General features: G+C 38.3%; 2 protein-coding genes across 3 annotated transcripts; both read right to left on the minus strand.

Annotated features, from left to right (window-relative positions):
- LOC139115130 (beta,beta-carotene 15,15'-dioxygenase-like) lies at positions 1 to 27,749 on the minus strand. 2 transcript variants are annotated; one of them, XM_070677036.1, is made up of 10 exons: positions 26,968 to 27,749; positions 24,285 to 24,680; positions 23,308 to 23,441; positions 21,424 to 21,690; positions 19,672 to 19,813; positions 18,990 to 19,441; positions 18,384 to 18,489; positions 17,348 to 17,433; positions 16,121 to 16,232; positions 14,188 to 15,602 (listed from the first exon to the last, which is right to left on the minus strand). In XM_070677036.1, the coding sequence occupies exons 2-10, from the start codon at positions 24,463 to 24,465 to the stop codon at positions 15,448 to 15,450; spliced, it is 1,635 nt and encodes a 544-aa protein (XP_070533137.1). In that variant the 5' UTR covers positions 24,466 to 24,680; positions 26,968 to 27,749; the 3' UTR covers positions 14,188 to 15,447. The 2 variants fall into 2 exon arrangements, with proteins under 2 accessions (XP_070533147.1, XP_070533137.1); XM_070677046.1 differs by lacking the exons at positions 14,188 to 15,602; positions 16,121 to 16,232; positions 17,348 to 17,433; positions 26,968 to 27,749 and adding exons at positions 1 to 2,323; positions 3,011 to 3,122; positions 4,150 to 4,235 and having other exon boundaries at positions 24,285 to 24,582.
- LOC139123524 (beta,beta-carotene 15,15'-dioxygenase-like) lies at positions 5,592 to 9,899 on the minus strand. Its single transcript, XM_070689697.1, has 5 exons — positions 9,852 to 9,899; positions 9,340 to 9,606; positions 8,048 to 8,189; positions 6,171 to 6,622; positions 5,592 to 5,708 (listed from the first exon to the last, which is right to left on the minus strand). Exons 2-5 carry the CDS (start codon positions 9,556 to 9,558, stop codon positions 5,592 to 5,594), a joined length of 930 nt encoding a protein of 309 aa, XP_070545798.1. The 5' UTR covers positions 9,559 to 9,606; positions 9,852 to 9,899.

Below are 27,749 nucleotides of genomic sequence, written 5' to 3' on the forward strand. Positions count from 1 at the left end.
TAAGTGATATTTATTCAGTACTACAGGCCATTGGCCTTCATGTACAATGTATCTTTACAGTTTATAAAAGAACATGTAGTCACTTGAGATGATATCTCACATAAACAAAAATCTTTTTGTTTTATCAGAAACAGTAACTATGTACATCAAGAAGATTCTGGCGCTTTTCTGACTGTAATAGTAAGAGGAATTTCCATTTACTTGCAGGTAAGTAGAAAAATTGAAAAATAAATCTAGATCTAATATTCTCATATTTTAGGCATACAAGAATAAATGAGGGTCGCTTGAGGGCGTAAGAGTAAGCCTCGTGGTGTTTGGGCTCTGTCGTAATTTCCGAGGTTTGACCTTAAGTCAATTAAAATATTTACTTCTGTGATAATAAGGGATGAATTCACAAAATTTCACTTTTTTATTATTATGTATTATGAATGTGTTCTCCATTACAAACGATCGGTCTGGAAACATAATTTAAATATCATGTAAGCTAAGACACGTCCCCGTTCAGACTAATGGCTCATAACCTGATATAAAAGTCTTGGGTCGCCCTGGTGTTTTCTGCTTCACCAATGCGTACTAGGGCACCTTGGCTGCCACCATCTCTTCGAGCTTCAGAATTCACAAGTGATCAACTACATAATCGCATTAAAGGTGAAAGATTCCAGCGTCTCGGCTTCCTCTGGCTCCTGGCCCTCGAAACATCAACCATTGCTTTTGCCAAATACATACAAATAGTTTTTTTAGCTCTCAGGATTTTGTGTGAAATCCCTTAATAATACGACTGTTAGATGAGTTTTATGACAAAAATGTCGCATTAAGTCGAATGATATGATTTTATTGCACAAAACGGTCGGCTTGAGTAAAATCATTACCACTTCATCCAGAAAACCACATAATTTCACAAAGTTTCTGAGTTTTGTGCACACAGAACTATATATCCATGTTGATTCATGAATAGGATTCATTAAAGTGACAATCACATGTCGGAAAATTAGGTTCAAAAAGCAGATTTTTTTCAAAACATTTGCGCACAGCCTTTGTTTAGGAAGGTTAATTTCTATAAACCCCGTATCGTCGTGAAGACAAATGAACGGTTGTATATAATGATGGGTTCAAGTGTTCAATGTATTGTTCCCTTACATCTGTCAATTCATATGCAAATATGTACCATGTCAAAATATCTGTTCCTTTATATCGGAGGAAATACACTGCTTTACATACCTTGCTTCAAATTTGGCCTTTCAAATAACTCAGGTTTAGCTTAATGGATATAAGTTGTTCAAACAAGTAGCCATTATTTAGAAATTGTCTCATTTAAAACATCTCATCTGAATCAACTTTATAGCAGAATTACGTTGATGAATACCTGTTGCCGATTAAAATGTAACAATTTGTTGTTGACATTGGTCGTGGAGGGACACCGAAACCCTTTAATATTCTTTAGTATACATCTCTCACTTCATATATAATAATTACCCCACAATGCCAAGATATGTTCTTTTAATACTAGTACCCTAGGAAATACACTGTTATTCAAAACTCGCTTCAATTACTGAGGTTTAACTGTATTCATATTATTTCTTCAAGTAACGTAGAATCTGGCCTGGGAGAGATACTCCGACTTTCAAATTTGTTCAATTCTTTTTCAATTCACTTGTGAGGGCATAGTTGGAGCTCTTGGAGTATAAAAGGTTTTCACCGTATTTGAAATCGGAAAATCGAAAGGTTCATCTTCCTCATAGAATTACAGGGGATGGCGGCTATTTTGAATTCCAAAAATCGGTCAGGTATTTATTTCTTTGGTACCAACAATGCACGGTGATCTCTGATTTGTATCCTTGATTTGGTGAAATTATGTATTTTTCACTCAGGTAAGTTTGAGCAGAAGGTTGTGTTTCACAATCGAGACACGTACTCTCTAAAATTACCAAAGCTTACCGTGATAAATCCTAACATTACAACGCATCTTATTCAAATCAAATTAAAGTTCGAAATCAATGGTTGTGAATACTGGTATATTATAAAATTATATTATAACGTAATATTACCCCAGGCGGTATTTGTCCTGTTATTGATCCAAATGGCACCCTTAGAATGATAGATATTACAACCATAGCTAGGGTTGGACCAATTTATGCCTTCAATGTCTCCTCTGATGTTTTCATTACAACTTAAGCATTACGAATAAACATCCCATGAAAACTGCTTGTCATATCAACGTTGATTTCAGCACGTCCGATCTCTTTCAAATCCCTGGCATCAAGAATGGCTAGCAAGTGAGGTTTCTTCCTCGGATCATCACTAACCAGAGCACTCAGGACCACACCTGAAAAATGATTAAATATCTTGAAGCCAATTTCAGGGTTTCTGAGATTTCCAAAACCTTTTGTGTCAATAAAGGGCTTCGTTGAAATTTACTTGAGGAAGCCCTAAGCCAAAATACTGCAAATGTCTTGAGTCAAACAGGAAACTATAGAGCCGAAGGCGTGTATCCTTGATGCAAATGGCAGCATGTTACATTGTAATACAGTATGCAAAGCTGACGTGTCTGAAAACCAGACAAGGCATGGATAGATAATGAAAACGTTTCTTATAAATATAACATGACATGCTAATTTGCTTTTATTGTGTAGGTACTAGATGTGTGACATTTTGTCACGTTTCTTTATCAGCTTGAATATATTACTTCTGGGTGGTTTTCGGTTTTTGTTATGACTGAATATTTTACGTGTTCATAAGAAGTTGCCATGTGTAGACTATCAAATGCTGTAGCTAACAAATGACATCTTGGCCGTATTGGAGTTCAATCATCAAAATTGGATATTTACATAGTAGGAATAGTAGCGAATGCGCGAATAACAGAAGGCAGGTGGCAAATCGTGTCGCATTCCGCAAGAAATGCAGCTACATCACAAGTTACGGTTTATTGCTATTTAAACTAGTGGGAATATTCTCAGGCAACATCCGCATCAATTCCTATATTCAAAAGGGATATGTTTAATGAAATATTTACCATCATCTTCGCTACAAGAAGAGGGCGCTTCAACAAAGACCGGTTCAGATACAATGTAGTCATCCATTCCCCAAGCTCTGTATGACTTGTTTTTGAAATCTATTTTCTTAATCTGATGAGAGTATATTGAAAGAAAGAAAATTATCTAGATAGTTAAAAACTTGAATGAAAACTCAAAAAACAAAAAATGATGAAAATTCACCAGAAATAAATCTAGTCTAAGCTCAGAGTTAAGTTCACGCATTCTTAAAATTTTAATATAGTTTTCTCCTCAGCTTAATCAATGCTTGAGAGACCACATCAGATTAATTTAGAAAATATGCAGCACCCCATGACGTAAGAGCTGTAATAATATGCAAATTAAACGTAACTTTACCAAACTTTCATGCACGGAGGACAATGAAAATAAATCACAACCTCTTACATTCGCATTTCTATTATAATATTAAACAAAACAAACAAATATAACAGCTAAGGTGTGCATGTTTTATGCATATACAAGCTAATTTAGCATAGTTGAATTTGATATTCAATGACACGATGTTATGTCTGAAATGAACATTCGTTGTTGATAGAGATAGATTCATTTTCTCACGGAGGTATGACAAGGGTACAGTAAAAATAAACCGAGAACTTCAAACAGATGACATAATATAAACAGTAAAATTAAGTAGAGACTTCAAACATATGACAAAACCTAAGAGGAAAAAGGATGGCATAAAGAAATATGGTTCATTAACCTTATTAACCTGTCCTGTACCCTTTGTGTTGGATCCCTGAAACCACTGATACTAACGTCAAGAATGGAAATGTTACATGTTTCTCACTGTTTCATCCTCTAATGTATCAACATTGGAAGATGGTATTTTATTCTTCCAACTATTGTTCCATGTGTGTAAAAGTACCAAAGACAGAACTTGGTTAAAAGCGGATCCAGTTGTATAGCAACATCCCAACATCTGATTTTCATCACTCATCGCTCAAACCAAAAGGAGCGACTTCTCATTTCTTCACTGCTATGTTAGCAGAGGCCATACACGCCACAGGTATACTTTTCGTACTTACGCTCGACATCTCAAAAGTCCCTTCGTCTATTTTCTCGACAACATAAAACAACACGCTACATAACTTGTACATACCTCACAAGAATACTCATTGATACCGTAGGAGTATTGGTAAGGTTTTCCATTATAACTGGCATAGTTGATTTGAGGTAACTCTATAACTGTTGAAAGAAAGTGGTCTCTGTCATAATTAAGGTTATGATGCTGCAGAATAATGTGAAAGTTTGTCATTTGTAACCCAGTTAATAGTGAATTGACATTTCGGTGAAATTCAAAAATCAAATTTCTTACACAGCCATGGACTTGTAACCACTCTAGTCTATCAAGAACAATAACCTAAATAATCAAGCATACATAAATGCACAGATTTATCTAATTTTGTACTGAAAAAAAAATATTCATAGTTTCATCATAGACCGCAATGCATAGTGAATCGACGTTTCAGTGAAATTCAAAAATCAAATTTCTTTCACAACCATGGACTTGTAACCACTCTAGTCTAATCAAGAACAATAATGTGAATAATCAAGCATACATAAATGCACAGATTTACCTAATTTTGTACTGAAAAAATTTATTCATAGTTTCATCATAGACCGCTATGCATAGTGAATCAATATTTCAGTGAAATTCCAAAATCAAATTTCTTGCACAACCATAGACTTGTAACCACCAAAGTCGAATCAAGAACATTAATATCAATAATCAAGAGTACACAAATGCAAAAATTTACCTATTTTTGTATTGGAAAAATCTATTCACAATTTCATCATAGACACCATGAATAGTGAACCAACTTTTTAGATGAAATTCAGACATCAATTTCTTGTACACAAATGCACATTTTACTTCCCTATTCAAGCAAAGTACATTTAAATACATTATCAAACATATTTAAAATACAGATATAGCATGTTTTGTGGGGGTAAATTGTCGATAATTTGTCTGATAGACTCCTATGTATTTTGATGTGATATTTTTGGATGAAGCACTAAATCAGCCACATCTTGCCTTCTTATAGTTGCACAAAATATGGTGACCCTCCCTCACATGTATGAAATACAATATCTCTTCAAAAATTCTTGCGGGATAAATTGCGACTGTCCCTCCAAAAACACCAGCCCTCCCCTTTGTAATTTGTCCCTAACATAACAATTGAACCCATTGTTATGTAAATTAGCTGATACTGTTTAGTTATTCCAGGGGAGAATACCGCAGTGGTTGGGGGAGGGTCAAGTTTTAGAATGTCGGACAATGGGGAGGGACACATTTTAGACAGGAGGATAGGGGGGAGGGTCACATTTTACGGTACATGTGTGGGCGAAATTCCCCCGGCCCACCCCGTGTAATTACTGAAGGCTCCCTAACCAAGTCTCACAATCCCTCTAAACTCTCAGACTCTAAAACTTTCAAACTAACTCTAAAACTCTATCTTTCTCTCAAGCTTTAAAACTTTCAAATACTACAATTATGTGATCTCACGTCCTTCGAATACTAAAACCCTTCTCAGAGAGGAATCAAACAATACCTGCATCACTTATGCTTTCTGGAATACAGAAAACGCTGCCATCCTCCCCCAACCTGGCACTACACTCTGTATTTGGTAACTTCACCAAGTTATGGATTCCAGCCTTCTGTGAAAGCAACAAGTGGGAAAGAGAATGAATATGAAGAGTGTATATTTTTAACATCCTACGTTGAACGTCTCTTTAAGCCAAGGTCAATAATTACTCCACAACAATGAAAACAAAAAAACAAACATGTGTTATGATCTTATGTAACACATTCATAATCTGATTTTAAGCCAAGGTACTCCATCGCGCTCAGGCATACACTATGTCATCTACAAGACGCATTTTGATGATTTTTGTTGATCACATTACCAAAACTTAAAATTAGATTGAGTGTTCAAAATTACTTTTAGAAAAAGCAAGCTGGTATTTTTATTATTTCAGAGATCTCATGTGACCTTTAAATTAATTTGCTTCTCAAATCTAAAATTAGAAAATGTGACACATATATTTCAGTAGTACTCATAAACTATGTCAATGTTTAATATCTACATAATATTTACACTCCACTGAAGACAGATTTACTTCAACAGTCAATGGTAGAACATATCTCAGGATCTTTGACCCCTGAGCAGGTACATACTCATCTTTTCTCATCTCCTCTATGAATCCTGTGTGAATGGCACCTTCATCTTTATGAGTGCACAGATCGACGACAATGTGACCGTCATCCTCGTACGCGTTGATGTGATGGAAGCAAAAGAAGGCATCGGCGGTGTACTCCGTGGAATGAAGTTCTCCCGTGCGAGAGTTCACGACGTGAAATCGTGCCTTGTTCTCAGGTCTATACTCCATGATATCAATAAATGAACTCCCTAACAAAGTTGCTCTGAACACTTTCATCACATTGATATGCAGCGGCTGTTCCACGTACACAAAGTAATTATCGGTCATTTCAAAACTGTGGTAGTACGATGGGTCACGCCCTCTGGCAGGAATAGAACACAGGATCGAGGACTTTTGTAGCAACGGTTGACCTTCCGTTTGATAAAAGAAAGAGTGTCAGTTTCAGAATATTACCAGAACAAGTTATCGTTGATGATACTGTCTCTTAATAGCAACTTGTAGAATCGCACCTGAAGGCATTTTTGAAAATTGTTTTGAGATGTCTTGATCAACATTATTGAAAAAATGTGTAAAATCCTTGACATATCATTGACGTATTGAGCAGCAAAATTGAGCCAATTGATAAAAATAATGCGTATGATTTGATTTGAAGACTCGCAACTTGCGGTCATATTGTATTGGATCATTTTCAAAATCTTTAGGTGTATATTGGGCATGAGACCACTTATTCACTTCCGGGTTTCTTACAAAAGAACATAGTTCGGGTCACAGGGATATATTTAGGGACAATAAATACTAATACGATAAAAACCAAACAAGTTTCGTTGTCTACAAGTTTTTTCTCACACGTGAGCTAATGTCGCAGCAATGTCTGTCTGTCTGTCTGTCTGTCTGTCTGTCTGTCTGTCTGCCTGCCTGTGTGCTCGATATCTCAAAAACGGCTCATAAGATCAGAATCAAATCTTTCATATTGCAAATGACACGAACTGATTAGTTTTTGGTGGGTGTGGCTTGCTTACTTTTTGCTCATTTTACATATTAATTAATGATTTTAGAAAAAAAACGGATGTACATTGAGAACGACTGCACAAAATTTGATGAGATTTGCTACAAATATTGATCACATAAAGATATATCAGCAACGAAAGTTATTAAGGGGTGACATGAAAGATAACAGCTAATTAGCATATTTAATGAACTTTCCCAATTAGGGATATATATCTGAATTGACTTGACCAAAGTTGATGAAACTCGCTACATATATTGAAGATACTATGATACAACCTTCTTGAAAGTCATTAATCATTTTTACTTCATCCAACTCCTAATTTGCATATTTAATGACTTTTGTAATTTAGGGTATATATTTTAATTTACATGACCAAAATTGCTGAAACTTGCTATGTTTACTTGTTTAAAACCATTACTTCGAGAAGCCTACGTCCACGTGACTCTCAAAAGCTGCGTGCAGTACGATATCTACATTTCTACACCTGTATTTATGGCACATGAATGTTTTATAATGCAACATTTATATATCATTACATGTCATAAGAGCTTAGTTTTTGTCCACGCCAATATATAATAATCATACTTTGCCTTCGTTTACGTACGTTTGCTTTGAATTCTTTGTTATTTTGGTATAGTTGATATGGGTACGATATCGATTAAGGAATTTGAGCAAGTCTTAAAGCTATCGCACCTTGCACAAATAAGTAAACAGTGACATTTCCTCGGCTCTCGCAAAGTCCCGATGGCAATTTTTAAAGTTTATACGTAAATATCATTGATGCTCTCATCGAATATAAGTGTTCGGACAAGTAGTTTTAACATACCTGCATCGGCTGGTTCAATTTTGATGATGTTGTATTTGCTGACTTTCCCGTAAGAAGATCCCATATTATAGTGCGTGCCATCGTTTGTGTAATGAGGATGTGCTGTTGCCATGTTGACAGCCAAAAACTCAGACATGTCAAGCTATGTAGGTAGGTAGGTAGGTAGGTAGGTAGGTATGTAGGTAGGTATGTACGTGTGTATGTATGTATGTATGTATGTATGTATGTATGTATGTATGTATGTATGTATGTATGTATGTATGTATGTATGTATGTATGTATGTATGTATGTATGTATGTATTTATGTATGTATGTATGTATGTATGTATGTATATACGTTTGTACGTAAGTATGCATGAATGTATTTGAGAAACAGACGGGAGGGAGAGAGGAGGAGATAGACAAACAGACATAGACAGACAGGGACAGACAGAGACGCATAGAAAGAGACTGATGATGAGAAAGAATGAAAGGCTTTGCTGCATTTTCAACAGAGTTAACACAAATACTCAATTCAATACTCTGTGCGTTCTTAACATTTCTAGTAATCTTAGGGGATAGGAGGATATATAGTTTATTTGATTTGTACTTGTACTTGGCTCCATTACCATCTAATGCTTAATGTGTGACACGAAAGTATTCATTCATTCATACATTAATTAACACTGTTCCTCTATGTCTTGAAGAGTCATGGTCAATACATATGAGTGTGTGTATAGCCAAAAATATGATTGAGCCATACAGAAACATAACTATATACTACTCAACAGACACAGCTTTCCGCTTTAAGATAGTCTTGTAAAACAATTTACAAAGATCAATAATGGAACCGATGAGACAAGCTGTTTATTATTAGCATTGTAAATTTACACACATTTGTCTCTTTTAGATATCATAATCGATATGGGTTGAAGGTAGTATGCGCCTCGAAAGCGAAACTTATTAAACTTCTCCTCAAGCTTTCGTGAATAACACTTTAAACAATTATTTTACCAAATCAATAATAAAAATCGGGTGTCACCTTGCAAAGTTTGAAGCTAGCGAAACAAATTACCCAACAATTTGAGATATTTGAAATTCAAAATGGCCGCCATTCCTGTCTTAACTATATGGGGAATTGAATTTTGGATTTTCGAAAAACTAAGTTAAGACAGTTACAAGTTTCCTTTATCCAAGTGTTTTAAAATAATCCCCAACAAGTGGTATATCAGAAAAGAATTGCAGAAATTTGAGAGATCGTGCCTCTGTCAGTCCCCGAGGCACGGTCTACCTTAATGAATATATAGTATACCTTTTCCATAGATTCCAGTGTTGTTGGATCAATTCTCCATATGTAAGGGGTCTCAGTCATGGCATACATTTCATCCTTGATGCTCATCACGTTCACATTGCAGTTGTCCGTACCTTTCCTTGTTTTAAAGCGGGATAACACTCGCTGGAAAAGGTTGTGGCAGGGATCAGGATGACCAACTGTGCCAAACTCACTGCACACTATCCGGTTGGCCTTCATATTCTTGGTATAGTGATCGCTGCGCAGAAAACGATTTTGGTAGGTGACCTGTAATGAATGAAAAGGTTTAAGTTTTAAAGTGCATGAGAGATCTAGAGTATTGTTTAGAACAACACTGCCATGGAATTCGACATAAAGATTCACATTTGGGAGGGGTGCACTCGGAAAATGATTTTGCTATAATGAGTGGCACAAGCATCTCTACATCTTTAGCGTCCACTTTCCTGAGAACACTACAGTAGTCAAAGTGGATTATTTCATTATGGCGTAGATATGTTATGTCTTTAATATACCTGACCATTCTTGATGTTGAACCTTTGCAACAGTGAAAGACCGTCAAACAAGTGTAGGTTATCGCCCGCTTGAAACGTAAACAACGAGGCGGAGCCGAGTTGTTTTACGTTTCAAGCGGGCGATAACCTACTTATAGCCGTCGAGCTAACAGGGAACCCAGGATTAGCGTTTATCACTCCTGTCAGACAGCGCGGAATCCAAGAAAGCCAGGATTAGCGTTTATCACTCGTGACAGACAGTGCTTACGATTAAAATGCTTTGATTTCAGGCAACCTAATTTTTCCCATCAGACCACCATGACATCGACTTATCACATCTTGCGTTTATCACTCGTGTCACACTGCTTACGATTTTAAATGTTTTGTTTTCGGGCCACGTAACTTGCCAATCAGACCACCATGACATTGACACGTTTCAAATCAGGGAAAAATTTACCATGCATAAAACACTGACACACCTACACATGAAAAATAACTTTTTTGAAGTTATCAAGTTATCTTCATTCTTTATTATCAATAAATCATAGCGCGTACGGTCTATGGATAAATTGCGAACAAAGTACTAATATGTTTCCAGCCGGTGATGACTGACTTACAGCCGTCCAGCTAACATGCAATTGAGTCTCTGACAGTCAATGAGTCAAGAAATCCTTTCGAAACCCATATATCATCAATCATCTAACTCTGAAAAATCAGTTTAGGTCAAAATTTACATCCGAATCTGATGATAATATCACGTCCTTATAATGGAATTTCTTATGACGGTAGTGTGAATCGCTGTTTACTTTACTCGTACATGAATGACTCGGCCCACTGATTCCACACGCGGACACTCCAGCTTGTGGTTCTTCTGGTGTTTTGCGGCATTCTTCCACGCACTTTTTCCTTAATATCGTCTTCAGACATGAAATGGAAGCGATTACGTGCTGCAGCCATCGTGGTCGTCAAATTGGTTTTCTTTGGAGGCAAACCTTTGAGATGTTACTCGCTACACAATAAGGAGCTTGAATGAAAATCACGTGTTCATCTTGCGTTTTTCTAACACCCTTACTGTCGGCGACGCACATCCTAGCACTAATATAATCTCAATCGATATTAGGTCGTGTGTATTATTTCAGGTCGTCTTTCCCATTAACACCTCTGTGGTTTTGTTTCAGTACTTAATCATTTATCACCCGCTTCCAAGTTTTCTTTCAGTAGTTAATCACTTATCACCCGCTGGCAAAAAAGCCAGCCACACCTGATAAGTCGTCCTGAGCAACAATTTTAATCCTCAAACACATCGACTGCTGGGTAAACATTTTGACAGATTCAGGCTATAAGTGGTTGTATTTGTCATTTCCCACTTCAAACAAACCAGCCCCATTTCTGTATAAACTACCATCGATCCATTTCGGGATTTCTCCTGAAATTAAACGATGAAAAAGAATTTAGATTGTGCACTCGTCGGGATTAATAGATATGTTACGAGCGTCAGTTCATATGCAGATTTAGAACATGTCAAATACTGTAAATATTGGCTTTTTCTCCCCGCCCGCTGATAAACTGGCACGAACACCTTTTCGCACTAACAGCTTCGTTGGTGGCACCTGCTAATCCTCCACGCCTCTACAACCATGGCCAAGTTACTGTTCTGTGAAGGTGGCCGGCCTCAAAAGGATACCACATGATCAAAGACACCTCCCCAAAAATACAGAGATTTCGCACCTGATATGGAAGTCTCAATAGGTTCTGGTGTCTCCTGCTTGGCGGACCTTACAAAGGCACGTACGCTGCGAAACGGTTTTTCAGCCCTGGAAGCTTCTGCACATGTTCGTGAGCTTGTTGTAAGGTGGCGTGATGATGCAGCAAACAACTGCTGAAGTTGTTGTACCCTGACGAATATTTGCGACATTCTTAGTGTTGGTGGTACGAATGACGTTTGATAGCAGTTATATTTCTTTCGTCCTTGTGACCTTCGTATCTGGTCACCTGGGTCTGGGGTCGGCTCATGTCTGCTCCTATAAAAGGCGCCCTCTATCGGCATGCAAATTCCGCTTAGTTGGCATGTTTTCATTTTGGTTCCCGAACACCGTCAATTGTCCATGACTTTGTAGCTACCCACTGCAACTTAATCCATCTTTGATTGCGTGCTCTGCCATAAAGTTCACTTTTCTTCATTGGAAGCGCATTCTGTCTGAAATGTGATGTCCAGCTATTTTTAGACACGTTGCTATTGTTCTGGTCAGACCAAGGTCAGAGTACATTCTACATTCTCTCCACCCCAATATATCAATATTTTCAGAGAGACCTGTACATCCACACCCTTGAACAAGTCACTTTACCCAGTATTATATAAATACATTGTGGTTTAGGAGTCTAAAATATTTCATATTCCTATGCCGTATAAAAAATCAAAGCGCGAAGACAGTGACAATAGTCCCCAGAAGAAAAGGACAGACCAGTTTTCACTTTCTTTTTGAATCGTTTCATTGTAAGGGAGCCGTCATTATTTACGGCAGGGCTCGAAATTAACTTTTTACCCTGGTAGTCCACTTGGGCTACCATTTTCTGAAGTTGGTAGCCCAGTGACAGTGTCTGGTAGTCCATGAATATTTTAGTTTAGGGATACTGTACTCGTCTGAGTATAAGCCCTGGTTCAGCAACACAAAATAGTAGTAAAACCCAGGGGCTTCAACTCGAGAAACCCCATGTTATGTGTCACGAACGCTTAATTTATGCTAATTTATGTACATTTTTAACACTTTCTATCACTTTCAAAATCAGCTTATACATCCAAAGAAATTGTAACTTGAGTAAATAAAAACAGAAAAAAATATTCTCATGATCTTTATGAACTGGCATACCTTGCTACACCCGAGTCTCTCTATACAGAATGTAATACATTGATACTGATCAACAACCATAGATAAAAGACAGCGAAACTCAGCCAAGCTTAACTGATTCAGTGTTTTATATTACTATTTCAAATCAAACTGATTGCACAATCTCTTGATATAGAAGTGACAGTTTTGTGAAATTCCAGCATCAAAACCCTAAAACTTGACACAAGTACGGCTTGTATGCTGCCGATCAACAGCATAGTGTGAACTGGCATGCAAAGACTGCACACGGAAAAGCAACTCAACATTTTAGTATCAAATGCTCTGTATCTTGTGAAAACAACAACATAGCAGTGAAACTTGTAATAGTCACCAGAAAAAACTCTTCACAGATGAAAGTATAATTGCTTCAAACAAATGAAAGTGCATGTTGACTGCATTTAGCTCGTCCGAAAGTGACGGACATCGCACGCCAAGTATTTCATGTCCCAGGTTTTGGTAGTCCGTGTGGGCTACCATTTCATGGACTTTGGTAGCCCCAGGGAAAAGTTGGTAGTCTATGGACGCGGGACTACCGCTAATTTCGAGCCCTGTACGGAGTAGGAGGGGGACGGTGGAATTACTTAAAAACTCCGAAAAATTGAGTAGCCCCAACCAGTCAACCATGAAGAATTTGATTACCCCCCCCCCCCCCATCTCTAACACAGAAACTTCGACTGACCCCTACCGGACTTAGAAAGGTTAAATATCAATACATGTATTAAAATTTCCAAAGATACAGCAGTAGTAAAGACCTTTCAAATCCTGGTTTACCCTGCTAGATTATCGTCGGTTATATATTTCATGACAGTTGATACAGGTGAAACAAAGTTATAACAAATTATAGATATAAAACCTCGCCCTATAACCAGTATGCAACCATAGGGCATTGTTTAATTTGGTGTCGTGGCAGGCCGGGGTTTTCACCGGGATATCTGACAGGGTGAGAATTTGAAAGTACACAGCGGGCTGAGGAGTAGAGTGCCAGACGTGGGGTGCCCCCTCTCGCGTCGAAAATTTTGAGAGGTATTTCAATTTATTTTGAACTAGGTAAAACTTTGAAAATTGAACACTGACATTTTTATTACATGTTTTGCATGATCAGTGTTTGATCAGTGATCAGTGATCAGTGATCACAATAACAGTCGAACAATGACAATACATTTTGTACCTGGTAAAAACAGCTCTGAGTTTGCTGGAGATTGCAGATCACAGAATTTGCAGGAATGGCAAATCTGCGATCTTCTTGTGGCATTTCAAAATCTCACATTTCTGTAAACGATATTTGTGGTTCAACAGTCAGAGTTAGATTTTTTCTTAATTCATTTGTTATTTTTTGCAACTTTGAGATTTTACAGCCCGAAAAATGACCTCGCCAGACGTGCAGTTTCTTCGGCCGCCGGCTTCTAATGAAAAGCCCGAATACGGTCTGGTTGGATGTATAAATGGTAATTGAACTCAAGTCAATTAAAATATTTATTTCTGTGATAATAAGGGATGAATTCACAAAATTTCACTTTTTTTATTATTATGTATTATGTTTGTGTTCTCCATTACAAACGATCGGTCTGGAAACATAATTTAAATATCATGTAAGCTAAGACACCGTCCCCGTTCAGACTAATGGCTTTTAACCTGATATAGTATCTTGGGCCGTCCTGGTGTTTTCTGCTTCACCAATGCTTACTAGGGCACCTTGGCTGCCACCGTCTCTTCGACTTTGGGAGCTTCAGAATGCGCTCCAGTGATCAAGTGATCAACTACATAATCGCACTGAAGGTGAAAGACTCCATTGTCTCGCGGCCTCCCTCTTGCTGCTGGCAATCGAGACATCAGTCATTCCTCGTTGCGAAATACATACAAACAAAATTTTTATCCGTCGGGGATTTTGGATCATAAAAATTATGATTTGCTGATTGAAATCCCTTACTACGCCTGTTAGATGAGTTTTATGACAAAAGTGTTACGGTAAGTCGAATGATATAATTTTAATGCACAAAACAGTCGGCGAGGGTAAAACCATAGCTGTTTCACCCAGGTATCCACATAATCTTACAAAGTTCCTGAGTTTTGTGCATACAGAGATTCATGAATAGGATTCACCAAAGTGACAATCACATGTCGGAAAATAAGGTTAAAAGGGTAGATTTTTTCCAAACATTTGCGCTAACAGCCTTTGTCTATGAAAGTAAAACCCTGTATCATCCTGCAGACAAACGTACAGTTGTATACATGTGAAATGTTCAATGTATTGTTCCCTAACATCTGTCAATTTATATGCAAATATGTAAATATTTGTTCCTTTATAACGGAGGAAATATACTGCTTCATATTCCTCGCTTCAACTTTGACCTTTCAAATACTCAAGAGTTAGCTTGATGGATATCAGTTCTTCGATCAAGTCGCCAAAGCCTATCATTGAGAAATTGTCTCATTTAAGAAATCTCATCTAAATCAACTTTATAGCAGATTAAGGTTGATGTATACCAGTTGCTGATAAAATGTAACATTTTTTTTGTTGACATTGGTCGCATAATTAAGCAAGACTGTGGAATACAGGTGCCATATTGTGCCATATTACTACGTAACATTACATGTTTCCTTCACTGATTGAGAAGATGTCTTGATCATGATGAAGAGTCCTTAGAATGACAGATGTTACAATATTGGTTGCATTGGACATGCCGTACAAGAGGAATGCCTTTTACGGTCTCCCTTGATGGTTTACCCACAACTTAAATGTTAGGAATAAACAACCCATGGGTACTGCCAGTCATATCGACGTTGATTTCAGCACGTCCTATCTCTTTCAAATCCCTGGCGTCAAGAATGGCTAGCAAGTGAGGTTTTCTGCTTGGTTCTTCGCTTATCAGAGCACTCAGAACCACACCTGAAATAGAGAACGGACACCATCTTAAGTGTCGACTTTAAGTGTTGTTTTTTTTCAGAACAGCGCCCTCAATTTACCAAGATTTCCAAACTACTTGTGCCAATAAAGAACAATCTGCATATTTCCTTGAGATGCCCCTGTACTGAGATGTGTGATAACGTTGAATGCCCTTTACATCAAACAGACAACTATTGGGCCACAAGCGTGAAAAGTTGACGAAAATGGCAAATTAGTTGAGGTTATACCGTAGTGCGTACATTTTTCATTGCTTGAATGCTTGAAAATTGTATTGGAATGAAAAAAAAACACAAGACGTTTTGTTTACTTAAATATATTATTTATTCAGGAGCTTCAGTTTTTGTCCTTCTTGGTGGCGTGTATACCTGGACTAGATATTTACACAGAGTGAACTGCAGCTACATCAAAAGCTACAGCTAATGGCTCTTCAATTGATTAGAAATCTCTCAAACGACATCAGCACCAATTCATTTAAATGTTAGTAATTCTGGAATATTTACCGTCATCTTCGCTGCCAGCAGAGGGCGCTGCAACAAAGCCTGGTTCGGATACAAGGTAGTCTTCTAGACCCCAACTGTTGTACGACTTATTTTTGAGATCTAGCTTGTAAATCTGATGAAGACAAAGGAATTAAATTGTCGAGACATGATTGGCAAAAAAATGACCAGATACTCACACAAACTGGAGTGATGAAAGTCTACCTTAAACAGATCTGGGCTCAGAGTTTCAAGCAGGAATAATTTTAATGCCGTGGTCTCGCACTCAATACTCACAAATGCACTTTGCATATATACATGACATTATATATCATGTCAAGCCTTACAAGGAATTTCTCCTGGCAAAGTTTACATTATCTAATGTTGTTGCGGGAATAAACAAATAGATTGTGAAACAGCGCTGCTTGCGTAAATATGGATCATAATTTTTTATCAGTACTGTTCGCAATGTTTGGGGTTTTCCTGAAAAAGAGAAACCCACCGTAGCTGAACTTCAATTTGTCAATTTACAATGCAATGCAATCATATGACAAATTGTTCTGCATCTTAAATGTGCACAAAGATTGTGTAGAGAACATTCATTTAGTCCCCTTACAGACAGAGAATGGATTAAAGGTATACAGTCACCTGTAATCTAAATATGCCCATATATGGTCAAAGGGGAGTTCCTTGGTATTCAAAATGCTCATGTGAGGGCCCTGTTTCTAAAAAGCGGCCACCCGCTTAAAAATCTGTGATTGGTTAGATTTTCTCTTTCCATGGTAACTGTGGTAAAATTGGAACAGGTGACAGTATACATTTAAGACGTCATATATTCTTACTGTATTACTACTATTTTTTGTAATTATTTAATTATTTTTTCCTGTATTTTGAGGGCTCTGGTGTAAATTACAATTTACTTTGTAACTCAGACTACCCTCGGAAAATAAATATAACAATAATAAAGAAATGTGTGAATAATTCAACATTCATTACAGTGTGATATATCGTTTACAATATATGCAATATTTGAAATTGAAAATGGGTATCAAGAACGCATAACAAATTTCCAGTTAGATAAGTCAACTAACTATGGGTGGCTTACCTCAGGGTCCCACAGCAGGCAAATAAAAAAACATGAAATTTGATGAGAAAGTCACTGGTATAATTTTCACCTTTCTACTTACATGTAACATTTGAAACCTTTTTGCTCATGAACTCAAAACCACATGATGATTTTCTTCCACCTACCTGACTAAAATCGCCCTTAACGCCATAAGTGTACTGATAAGGTTTTCCGTTATAACTGGCATAGTTGATATGGGGTAATTCCAACGCTGTAGACAGAAAGTGGTCAAAGTAACAATGAAGTTCACGGTGCTGCTGGATAAAGTTAAAGCTTGGCACTGATAATTAGGATAGTTCAATGTCATATAATGAAAGATAGAAGCAACTTTTCTTCTGAATTAAGAATACAATTTTCACACAGATCGCTATTAACAGTGAACTATGGACTTTAGAGACGTTCCTACTATTATCATGACTGAAGTGATTTATTCCATATATTTATCAGTTAAATTACACAAAAACCTACCTTTACTAGAGCTCTGTAGTTTTAAAACTTAATTCTGACAGCACAACTTGGTATAAAGCCATAGTACGAAAAACAATTACCAACAATATTGCTTCATTCATGTACAAACATACAAGTAATTCTTTCTCCACAGTAGTTTGGATCAAACTTATTGTCTTTGATAGCGAGTTGTTGGTTTGGGAACATGGAAATTTGGATAAAGGTCCATTATGCAAGGCACAAAGAAACACAGGGATCAAGTTGACTTCTATTCTGTGCCGTACAAAGTTCATGATTAATTTACCAAAAAACTAAGACATATCTCATATGTTTGCAGGGTCAATCTGCACCCTGCACCCTCGAAAGCCAAGCAAATTTCAGGTTATTTAAAATTATGCGCTCTCTCTCTCTCTCTCTCTCTCTCTCTCTCAAAGTTCATGATTAATTTACAAAAAAACTGAGACTTATCTCATATGTTTGCAGGGTCAATCTGCACCCTCGAAAGCCAAGCAAATTTCAGGTTATTTAAAATCTGGCTCAAATCTGGCTCAATTTTTTCAAAAGAATACTGTGCGCTCTGTCTGTCTGTCTGTCTGTCTGTCTGTCTGTCTGTCTGTCTCTCTCTCTCTCTCTCTCTCTCTCTCTCTCTCTCTCTCTCTCTCTCTCTCTCTCTCTCTCTCTCTCTCTCTCTCACAGAGAGGTATCACCCAATACCTGCATCACTTATTCTTTCTGGAATACAGAAAACGCTGCCATCTTCCTCCAACCTGGCACTACACTCCGTATTTGGTAACTTCACCAAGTTGTTGATTCCAGCCTTCTGTAAAAGCAACATGGAAGGAAAGAATGTCTGACGCTGAACATTTTGTTTTAATTTTAAAGCAAATGGTCGACAGGTGACTCCTCAAATACGGAACAAACAGAAAAGTAGATTCCACCTTTACGATCGAACGTGTCACAAACCTTATTATATTTAACCATTCTGCGCAAATGTGCCCTCAGTTTTACTCGTCCATACAGTCCACACTTTGGTGAAGAACTTTGGTAATCGGGGTTTTTTTTAATCTTTAAGAAAACTAAGAGTTCAATTTTATTTTTTACAAAAAGTCACCAATTCATTTTTCTCCCCTATGAATGTAGAGATGTGATGTCATTTCCGACTTTAAATTTCAACCGTCATGGGCTAGCTTGCTTCTCTAATCTAAATATTTGCACACTAACTCACACAAGTACATTATTAAATATCAAATTACGACAATTTTTGAAATGTAAAAAATGTTTATAATTCACTGAAGAGATATATAAAATGATTTTACGTACCTTATCAACAGTCAGTGGAAGAACAAATCGCATGACCTGTGACCCCATAGCTGGTGTGCTCTCTCCTCGTCTCATTTTCTCTACAAAAGCTGTGTCCATGACGTTATCTTTGAAAGCGCAAAGATCGACGACAATGTGACCGTCATCCTCGTACGCGTTGACATGGTGGAAACACATGAATGCATCGGCGGTGTACTCCGTTGAATGAATTTCGCCCGTGCGAGAGTTCACGACGTGAAAGCGTACCTTGTTCTCGGGTCTATACTCCATGCAATCCGAAAATGTATTTCCGAGGAAAGTCGCTTTCATTATCTTCATTACGTTGAAATGCAGCGGTTGTTCCACGTACACAAAGTAATTATCGGTCATTCCAAAACTGTGGTAGTAAGATGGGTCACGCCCTCTTGCGGGAATAGAACACATGATCGACGACTTTTGTAGAAATGGCTTACCTTCAGATTCATAAAAGAAAATTTCGGTTTCAGAATATTGCTATAGCAAGTTATCGTTAATGGCACTGAATTTCTAAAGCATCTGTTACAATCTGATTTATTGTCATCTTTTGAAATGTGTTCTGGAATGTCTGTATTGCCAATATTGGACAAATGTGTCGTACATGTGCAAATATCAAGGACTTGGCCATATTACATACATACGTTTTGTCACCTAACTTTGAACATACCTGCATCGGCTGGATCAATTTTGACGATGTTGTACTTGCTGACTTTACCGAATGAAGATCCCATATTATAGTGCGTGCCATCCTTTGTGTAATGAGGATGTGCTGTTGCCATGTTGACAGCCAAAAACTCAGTTATGTCCACCTATTTTGTTTATATTTATACGTGCACGTGTGTGCGTGGTGTGTGTGTAAGGAGAGAGAGAGAGAGAGAGAGAGAGAGAGAGAGAGAGAGGGAGGGAGGGAGAGAGAGAGGGGGGGAGGGAGGAAGGAGAATGAGATAGAGGGTACTGCAATGTAACAATATCGCTATTGCAATTATAAACTGTTCGGTTATAGAACCTTAAAGATATTTCTTAATGTTTTTTTTACTATATCGATTACATTTTCAACAACCTATGCAAAAGAACTAATCGAAACCAAAAACAATCCCAAGGTTCCGTTTATGTGAAATATTCCAATTGCGCTGATGCAACACGAGCATTATGCAATACATTACATTTGGACTTGATGCCAAGCCAACATACCTTATTCTTATGCACATGTGACATTGAGATCCCTTCATACATTAACCCTTTGAGTGCTGTCATTTTTTCCCACCAAAATTTGAGTGCAACATTATTTGATAATTTTAGAACAAATGGACATAAAACTTCATTGGCTACAGTTTTTCATCAAAATTTTGGCAAAAATCTGAAAAAAAATTGACTGGGTACATTTTATAAAGGCTACAAAAATTGACTTTGGCGCTCAAAGGGTTAATAAGTATAGTTTCAGTGTGCATATGTGCTCATTTCTGGAAGCTCTCCAGAAGACTGGCATGCCTTGTTACAACCGAGTATCTCTATACAGAACGTAATACATTGATACTGATCGACAACCATAGATAAAAGACAGCGAAACTCAGCCACGATTTCCAAGCGTAACTGACACATGTGTTTTATATCGCTGTTTCAAATTAAACTGATCACACAATCTCTGGATACAGAAGTGACAGTTTTGTGAAATTTCAGCATCAAAACCCCAAAACTTGACACAAGTACGTCTTGTATGCTGCCTATCAACAGCATAGTGTGAACTGGCATGCAAAGACTGCACACGGAAAATCAACTCAATATTCCAGTATCAAACGCTCTGCATCTTGTGAAAACAACAACATAGCAGTGAAAATTGTAATAGTCACCAGAAAAAACTGTTCACAGATGAAAGGATAATTGCTTCAAACAAATGAAAGTGCATGTTGATTCACGGTCCCTCCACAAAATTGTGACGGGACCGTGAATCAACATGCAGTTTCATTTGTTTGAAGCCGTGGTTGATTGCATTTAGCTCGTTCAAAAGTGACGGACATCGCACGTCAAATATTTCATCTCCCAGGCTTTGGTAGTCCGTGTGGGCTACCATTTCATGGACTTTGGTAGCCCCAGGGAAAAGTTGGTAGTCTGTGGACGCGGGACTACCGCTAATTTCGAGCCCCGCACTGTATAACAGTAATTGCCTCATTGGTAAATTTAATACAACTTTCCAGTTTTCTTATACGTATATAACGCTTTGTATTCGCTTCATATGCTTTGGCGTGCTTGTTCTTTATGAGGGCTATTTTGAAATGAAAAGAAAAAATTTTGTTTTTCCAGAAAAGCGGAAATCAGAAAATGCCTTTAATTTATGAACGTAAATAATGAAAGGACTGAAATCAAATTTAAGATTTTTATCCGTTAAACAAATCACAATGATATGGATTTGACAGACTTATACCTTTTCCACAGATTCCAGTGTTTTGGGATCGATTCTCCATATGAAAGGACTCTCCGTCATGGCGTACATTTCATCTTTGATACTCATTACGTTCACATTGCAGTTGTCCGTACTTTTCCTTGCCTTGAAACGCGCTGACACTCTCTGGAAGAGGCTGTGGCAGGGATCTGGGTGTCCGAGGGTACCGAACTCTGTACACACTATCCGGTTGGCCTCCATGTTTTTGTTATAGTGGTCGCTGCGCAGAAAACGACTTTGATACGTGACCTGGAGTGAATGAAAGGGTTAGCATGTACGGTGTCTTTTAATCTGACCACAGGGAAATTTCAGGGACAATTTATACTAATATGATAAAACCAAATGTTTCGTTGTCTTCAAGTTTTTTTTTCTGTCTGCCTTTCTCTTACCTATACGCTCTGCTCGCTTTAATATGACGTGACGGACTGCGTACTATGTGTGTGTAAGTGAGTGCGTATAAGACGCGCCCTCTTTCGATGAACTCTTGCTTCCGCGCGTGACCTGAATATTTTGCAGAATTATCGAGTCTGCAGGATTATCGAGTCTGATTCCGACTTGATAATCCCATAACGGATTCAGGTCACGCGCGGAAGCAAGAAAGAGGGCGCATTTTACTACGCATGTCTGACACAGTGGGCAGTCCCGGCCGTCAGGTCTCAAGCGAGCAGAGCGTATTGGTAAAAGAAAGGCAGACAGAAAAAAAAAACTTGTAGACAACAAAACTTATCACATGCACAAGCCAAGTTTGTCGGCTCCGAACAAAAAATACGGGATTTATTCTCTGGTCGTTCTACGTCAGACAACCCGCGTCTATGTCATCAATTTTGGTGCGTCGGACCTTTTTTTTGTCGATCTTCGGTGTGCTCGTAAATATGTAAACAAACAACATGGTGGCCGATCGATTTTTCTCCCACGATCAAAAGTCATGTAATGAAATCGATATTTTCACAGACTACGACATTACTAATCCGAACAATGTAAACACAAGAGTGTACCGCCTGTATATTCCGAAGGAATTACGTGAATAATTTGCGGAAACAACGAACTCGAAGCTGGTCGCGTATACCGTGGGTTCCGTACGCATTGCAAACAGGGTCAGGTGCGACGTTTACAGTGTTCGCGCCGTCGAGATTCAGTCGATATAGCGTATCTTCGTCTTGTGATAAATTTCTAGGACTATGCTATACCTTTGAAATAGAGTATAACTTTGCGGAAGGTAGCCTACATGTAGACCGAGAGCTGTCATTTGCTCCACACATGAACGAACGTGAGCGCAAATGCACACGACGGACGACTGGAAATGATTGACAACTTGTGCACGGCGTACTGATATTTATTCCTAAAGTAGTTCAAAGTTTAAACGCGGAATCGTCATGGAAAACTTATTTTATTTTGCAAAAAATAACAAATTATTGGCTTGTGCATGTGATAAGTATATTATTCCCTAATATTTTTCTTCATTCAGCTCGGAAAATACTCGTGACGTAATGACCGTGTCACCACTCGTCTTCGACTCGTGGTGACACGGTCATTACGTCACTCGTATTTTTCTTCGCTGAACGAAGAAAAATATTAGGGAATAATATCTAATTATTTTGTTTTTATCATATTATTATTTATTGTCCTGAATATATCCCTGTGATCTGACAAAAATAACAGACTAAAACATTTATTGAGGCCCTTGGAAAAAGGTTTAAGACGATTTTGGGCAACAATACAATTATGGAAAAAAAAGACTATTATATTCCGTATCACTTCTGTGCTTGAGACTAAAAGATATAAGAAGTTTTCCAATTGAAAACTTTGACAAAACGTATTTTCTAAATGTACGACATTTTATTCCGGAGTAAACCTATCGTGAGGTACCTGGCCATCCTTTATGTTGAAACGGTGCAAAAGTGAAAGACCATCAAATATGTGGTTATATTTGTCATTTCCAATTTCAAATAAACCAGGCCCATTTCTGTATAAACTACCGTCGATCCATTTCGGGACTTCTCCTGCAATGGAAGAATATAAGAATATACATATATATATATATATATATATATATATATATAATTATATATTATATATATATATATATATATATATATACGGGACTTCTCCTGCAATGGAAGAATAAGAATATATATATAATATATATTATATATATATTATATATATATATATATACCTGGTGCACCAGCCCAACGTGAATGTACACAATCCTTTATTCATATGCAAATAACTACAGGTAAGATATTTGTGCTCATAAACTCAAAACATTCAAGCGTCAGACTTAAATTTCTCGGTGGACTGAGCATGCACTTGGAGGGATGCTGTCGTGTACGACTACCTAGCAATATCGCACAACTTCGACCTTTACTGGATCTTCGGGTCTCTTTATAGGCCCCGCTACACAGTTGTTCGTATCAGCATGGAGCTAGAAACGGGCGTTTCTGGCTCCAAGGTATCAGTAAGTGTGGTCATCGTTATGCAACATACAATGTGTACACTGTGTGTTAACCTTGATTGAATGAAGTAGTGCCTCTGATCTGTCGTACCGCTGGGCCGAATAGGACGGTACGCTCCAATCGTCACTATTTGCCAAAGTGTAGACTTTGACCCCTCCTCCGCATATTGCAAGAACACTATTACGATTTTGAACTTCCGGGCAGTTTACAATGTATCAAACTACTTGACAGTGCCCCTAGTCCCCGACTACCCCTGAATACTATTCAGGAAAAGAGGCAGCGCGAAGTTTGCTCCACCTGTAACACCTACAATCGTTCTCAAAGCATGCCATGAAATAAAGCGTCATCACAGACATGTTACCGTTAATACACAGAATGTATCTCAACCTGATATTGAAGTCTTCACTGGCTCTGGGGTCTCCTTCGCTGACCTTACGTAGGCGCCAAGGCCGCGAAACGTCCCCTCAGCTTTGGCAGCTTCTGAACGTACTCGTGAGCTGGTCGTCAGGTGGCGTGATGCAGCCAACAAGGGTAGATGCCGTTGGCCCCTGACAAGTATTTGCGACATCTTTGTTTGTGGCACGGTTATTGAGATCGATCATGAACGTTGATCTCTTCCCAGTGTCTTCCTAACTTGCTCAACGCGACCGATACCACTGGTGATGTCGAGGGGCGGGTCTGTCAAAGGGCGCCCTCTATGGACTTGCATATCTGTTAAAGAAAAACTCGCTCTTCTACCATGCAAGATTTAAATCTTGCCTCTCGGATAATTTACGTCATTCTCTTTAAAGATCAATGATACAATGTTGAGGTGACAAATGCAAATTTTGGTACTAGGAAAACAAATTACCTTAATTTTTCTGAAACTCGACATTCAAAAGGACCGCGTTATTCATTGTAGCTCACATGAGAACATTTCATGTACTTTTCAAATTTCAAAATTAGTCTGCAGAAACAAAGCGATTGCTCAGATTTGAGCGCCAAAATATCTGTCCCAGAGGCGCATAATTAGCTGCAGCTTGCCAAATTGTTCAAACTAAGAGATCACGTGACATATGATCATCACTTTTTTATGCCCAAAGTTATTTTCAAGTTTGAACCTACTTCAATTTATCGTTAAAAGCCCCATTGGCAGTATTTTTGGGTAGGTTTTCGATGAAGTGGTTCTAAATCAAAAGCAACATACTTGAGGTAGCCTGGAATGCGACCCTGGGACAGATATTTTGACTCTATCTCAACAATCGTTACGAACAGCGATTATTTATTCTCTTGAATTTTGTTCCAGTCATATTCACAGATTTGCGGATTTTCGTAATGTTGTAGCTACGTAACTGCCGGCGAAAAATGGCTGGTTTAATAGCTACCCTCAAAAGCATTTCACTGTACGTTGCTATTTTGAAGTCAGTCATATGAAAAAAATGCATTTGCAGGGGCAACCAATAAAGATGATCGTGAAAATGGTTGTGCGAGCAATATGTCCTACAGCGGGCACAGCAACGTAAAAACGGAAAAATTGTAAAATGGACAACTAAGTATCTGATTCGTTTGCTTTCGACCGTTTGTCGATGGGTAGGGCAAACACTTTCCGTGGGGGACAGTGGGGAACTTTTGTAGTGGAAAGAGGGTAGTGGAGAATTTATGAGTGGGGAGAAGGGGAGGGTTTCCTTAGGTCGAGTATAGGAGGGAGGAAATTAGTGCATGGAGGAGAATTTTCCAAATCGAAGCAAGAGGCAATACGGAACAGCTGTTGTCTCTCAATTATTAATTTTTGTTCAAAATAAGTTCAAATACCATTAACTTATACATTCAAAACACCTCTGGTTACAGTTTTTCAAACCGGACTGGTTGGCTATTACTGAATTAGCACGTATGCAGTGCCACGAGGGATCTCTTTTTCAACTTGAAATTCTACAGGGCAGCTGCCGACAAACAACAGATAAAGCACCGGTGTTTGCGGGTGTGCAATCTACACAGTGTCACCAGGAAATCAGATTTCTTATCACAAAAAATGTCGAAAACTTGATTCTATGAACTAGCGCTTCTGATGAAAGGCAGGGTGTGGAACTCACTTATACTTATAAATTTTCGCGTATGGATTCTTGGAACAAGGGATCGATGTCATGTGACAGGCCCGCAAAACTTTGCAATTTCTGACCTGTTCATGGGCTTCTCTCTGCTCACTAAGGTGTCAGTGTTTTTGTTTTGGGGGTATTTTTGTTTTTTCTGTAACTTCGATTGACGTACGTTTCTGATAAGATTGTTCGGAGAGGAAATATCATAGCCCGCACCATCGCTGGGGTCACGTACTTGACTGTCGCATACCATTTTTGCAAAGGTGTGTGTCTTTCCCGGTAAACTAGCCGCATTCTCCGAATTACACATATATTACATGACGTCACCATATAATGGGAAGGTACAAGAATAGCAAGTCAAGAGGTCACTGTATGGTTTACAACCGCTTTTGTCAGCTGTAATATAGGAAAAGGGCTTGAGAACAATGTGCTCATGTGAAATTGTTTGAAATTCAATCGTTGAGGTTAAGCTTACGCCGTGCCGTATAAGGTTGAATGCACTTTGGGGACAGACTGCCACTGACAAACTAAATCCTTGAATTTTACACTAGTACACAGCTTCTGTAGGGATATTTTTGAAACCCCATATGACAATTGAGAATTTAACATCTAGATTTTGTGAAATTGAACATTTATTTTGTTCCATTGGAGTAAACACAGCATGTTGAAGATGTTGATTTATTTTTAATCTTGGTAAATATGACATAATTCTGAATCAAAATTTTCACAATGGATCTTAAATGTCATTTTCAATTTTGTACGATTGTGTGGTTGAGTTTTTCTCGTACCCCTTGACAGCGTGTAGGCAAAATTTTAATGCTTTCATTTTTGAGCTTCCTCTTTTCGTAGAACGTCACAATATGTAAATTTGAAGTGACGTCACAACTATATATATATTTGTGTCCGATAAGACTCACAGACACGTGATTCAAATGAAACGAAAGTAGACGAACTCAGGTGTTTAAAAGGACTAAATTAATATTGCTTTAAATGCGTACCGACTACAGGAAGATTTTAGAGCAAGCTACTCGTACTAGATGTGCACAGTCGCATGAAGACCTCTGAACGTACGTGGAGGAGACAGACCAGCTATGGGCGGAACCGACTTACAATCGCTGTACTCGCTGACAAAGGTAGTGATCGACGGTCTCATACAGGGTATGTTGTTCGACGCTATGAACTCGGTGTCCAGCGACTTTTCCGATCATTTCTGTCAGACGCTGGGTCGGAGCGTACAAGTCCTCAGCTTTGGACGTAAACAAGCTAGGATAGCATCCGAAATAGGTAAAGCACTAGTGGATATATCGACCGCGTATTCTGTCGAACAGCGGAACGCAAATCCACGGACTGACCTATTTCTGAGCCCGGTGTATCGATGCGCCTATGTCTACCGGTATTTTGTTTCGCACACTTACATGGTCAAGCAGTTTTTATTGGAGGTTTACTGTCACTGTGTGCACTTCCGGGGATATTTCGACTGCTTGCTGAGTAGGGGCGATGTTCGAGTTTGCGCCATGGGAGGTGGACCAGGTACGGACATCGCTGCGTTGATGTTGTTTATGGAGTCTGACTACGTCTGCAACCTAAATCTTTATCATTTGTACACAGCTGCAGCTCAGGTCATCTCAGGTAATTATAATTTCCGGAACCATCCGTCAGACGCTGTTCATCAGAATTTGTCGCCGCCTGGAAGATTTCCGTTCAATTCATCTCCAATGGCAGTCTCGTTTAATCCAACAATCAGGAAAGTCGGCCGCCGTACTCTTGATGGAGATCTGAT

Source organism: Ptychodera flava, chromosome 2, assembly GCF_041260155.1.
Source record: "Ptychodera flava strain L36383 chromosome 2, AS_Pfla_20210202, whole genome shotgun sequence".
Taxonomy (NCBI): domain Eukaryota; kingdom Metazoa; phylum Hemichordata; class Enteropneusta; family Ptychoderidae; genus Ptychodera; species Ptychodera flava.

Excerpts from the sequence above, each read along its gene's own strand:
- LOC139123524 (XM_070689697.1), bottom strand. The coding sequence starts at position 9,558 with ATGAAGGCCAACCGGATAGTGTGCAGTGAGTTTGGCACAGTTGGTCAT. Across the intron at positions 8,190-9,339 it reads CACTGGAATCTATGGAAAAG|CTTGACATGTCTGAGTTTTT; the intron begins GTATACTATATA and ends CTACCTACATAG. Across the intron at positions 6,623-8,047 it reads AATTGAACCAGCCGATGCAG|GTCAACCGTTGCTACAAAAG; the intron begins GTATGTTAAAAC and ends ATCAAACGGAAG.
- LOC139115130 (XM_070677046.1), bottom strand. The coding sequence starts at position 24,465 with ATGTCGCAAATACTTGTCAGGGGCCAACGGCATCTACCCTTGTTGGCT. Across the intron at positions 19,442-19,671 it reads AATTGATCCAGCCGATGCAG|GTAAGCCATTTCTACAAAAG; the intron begins GTATGTTCAAAG and ends ATGAATCTGAAG. Across the intron at positions 4,236-18,383 it reads AGAAAGAATAAGTGATGCAG|TTATAGAGTTACCTCAAATC; the intron begins GTATTGGGTGAT and ends TTCTTTCAACAG.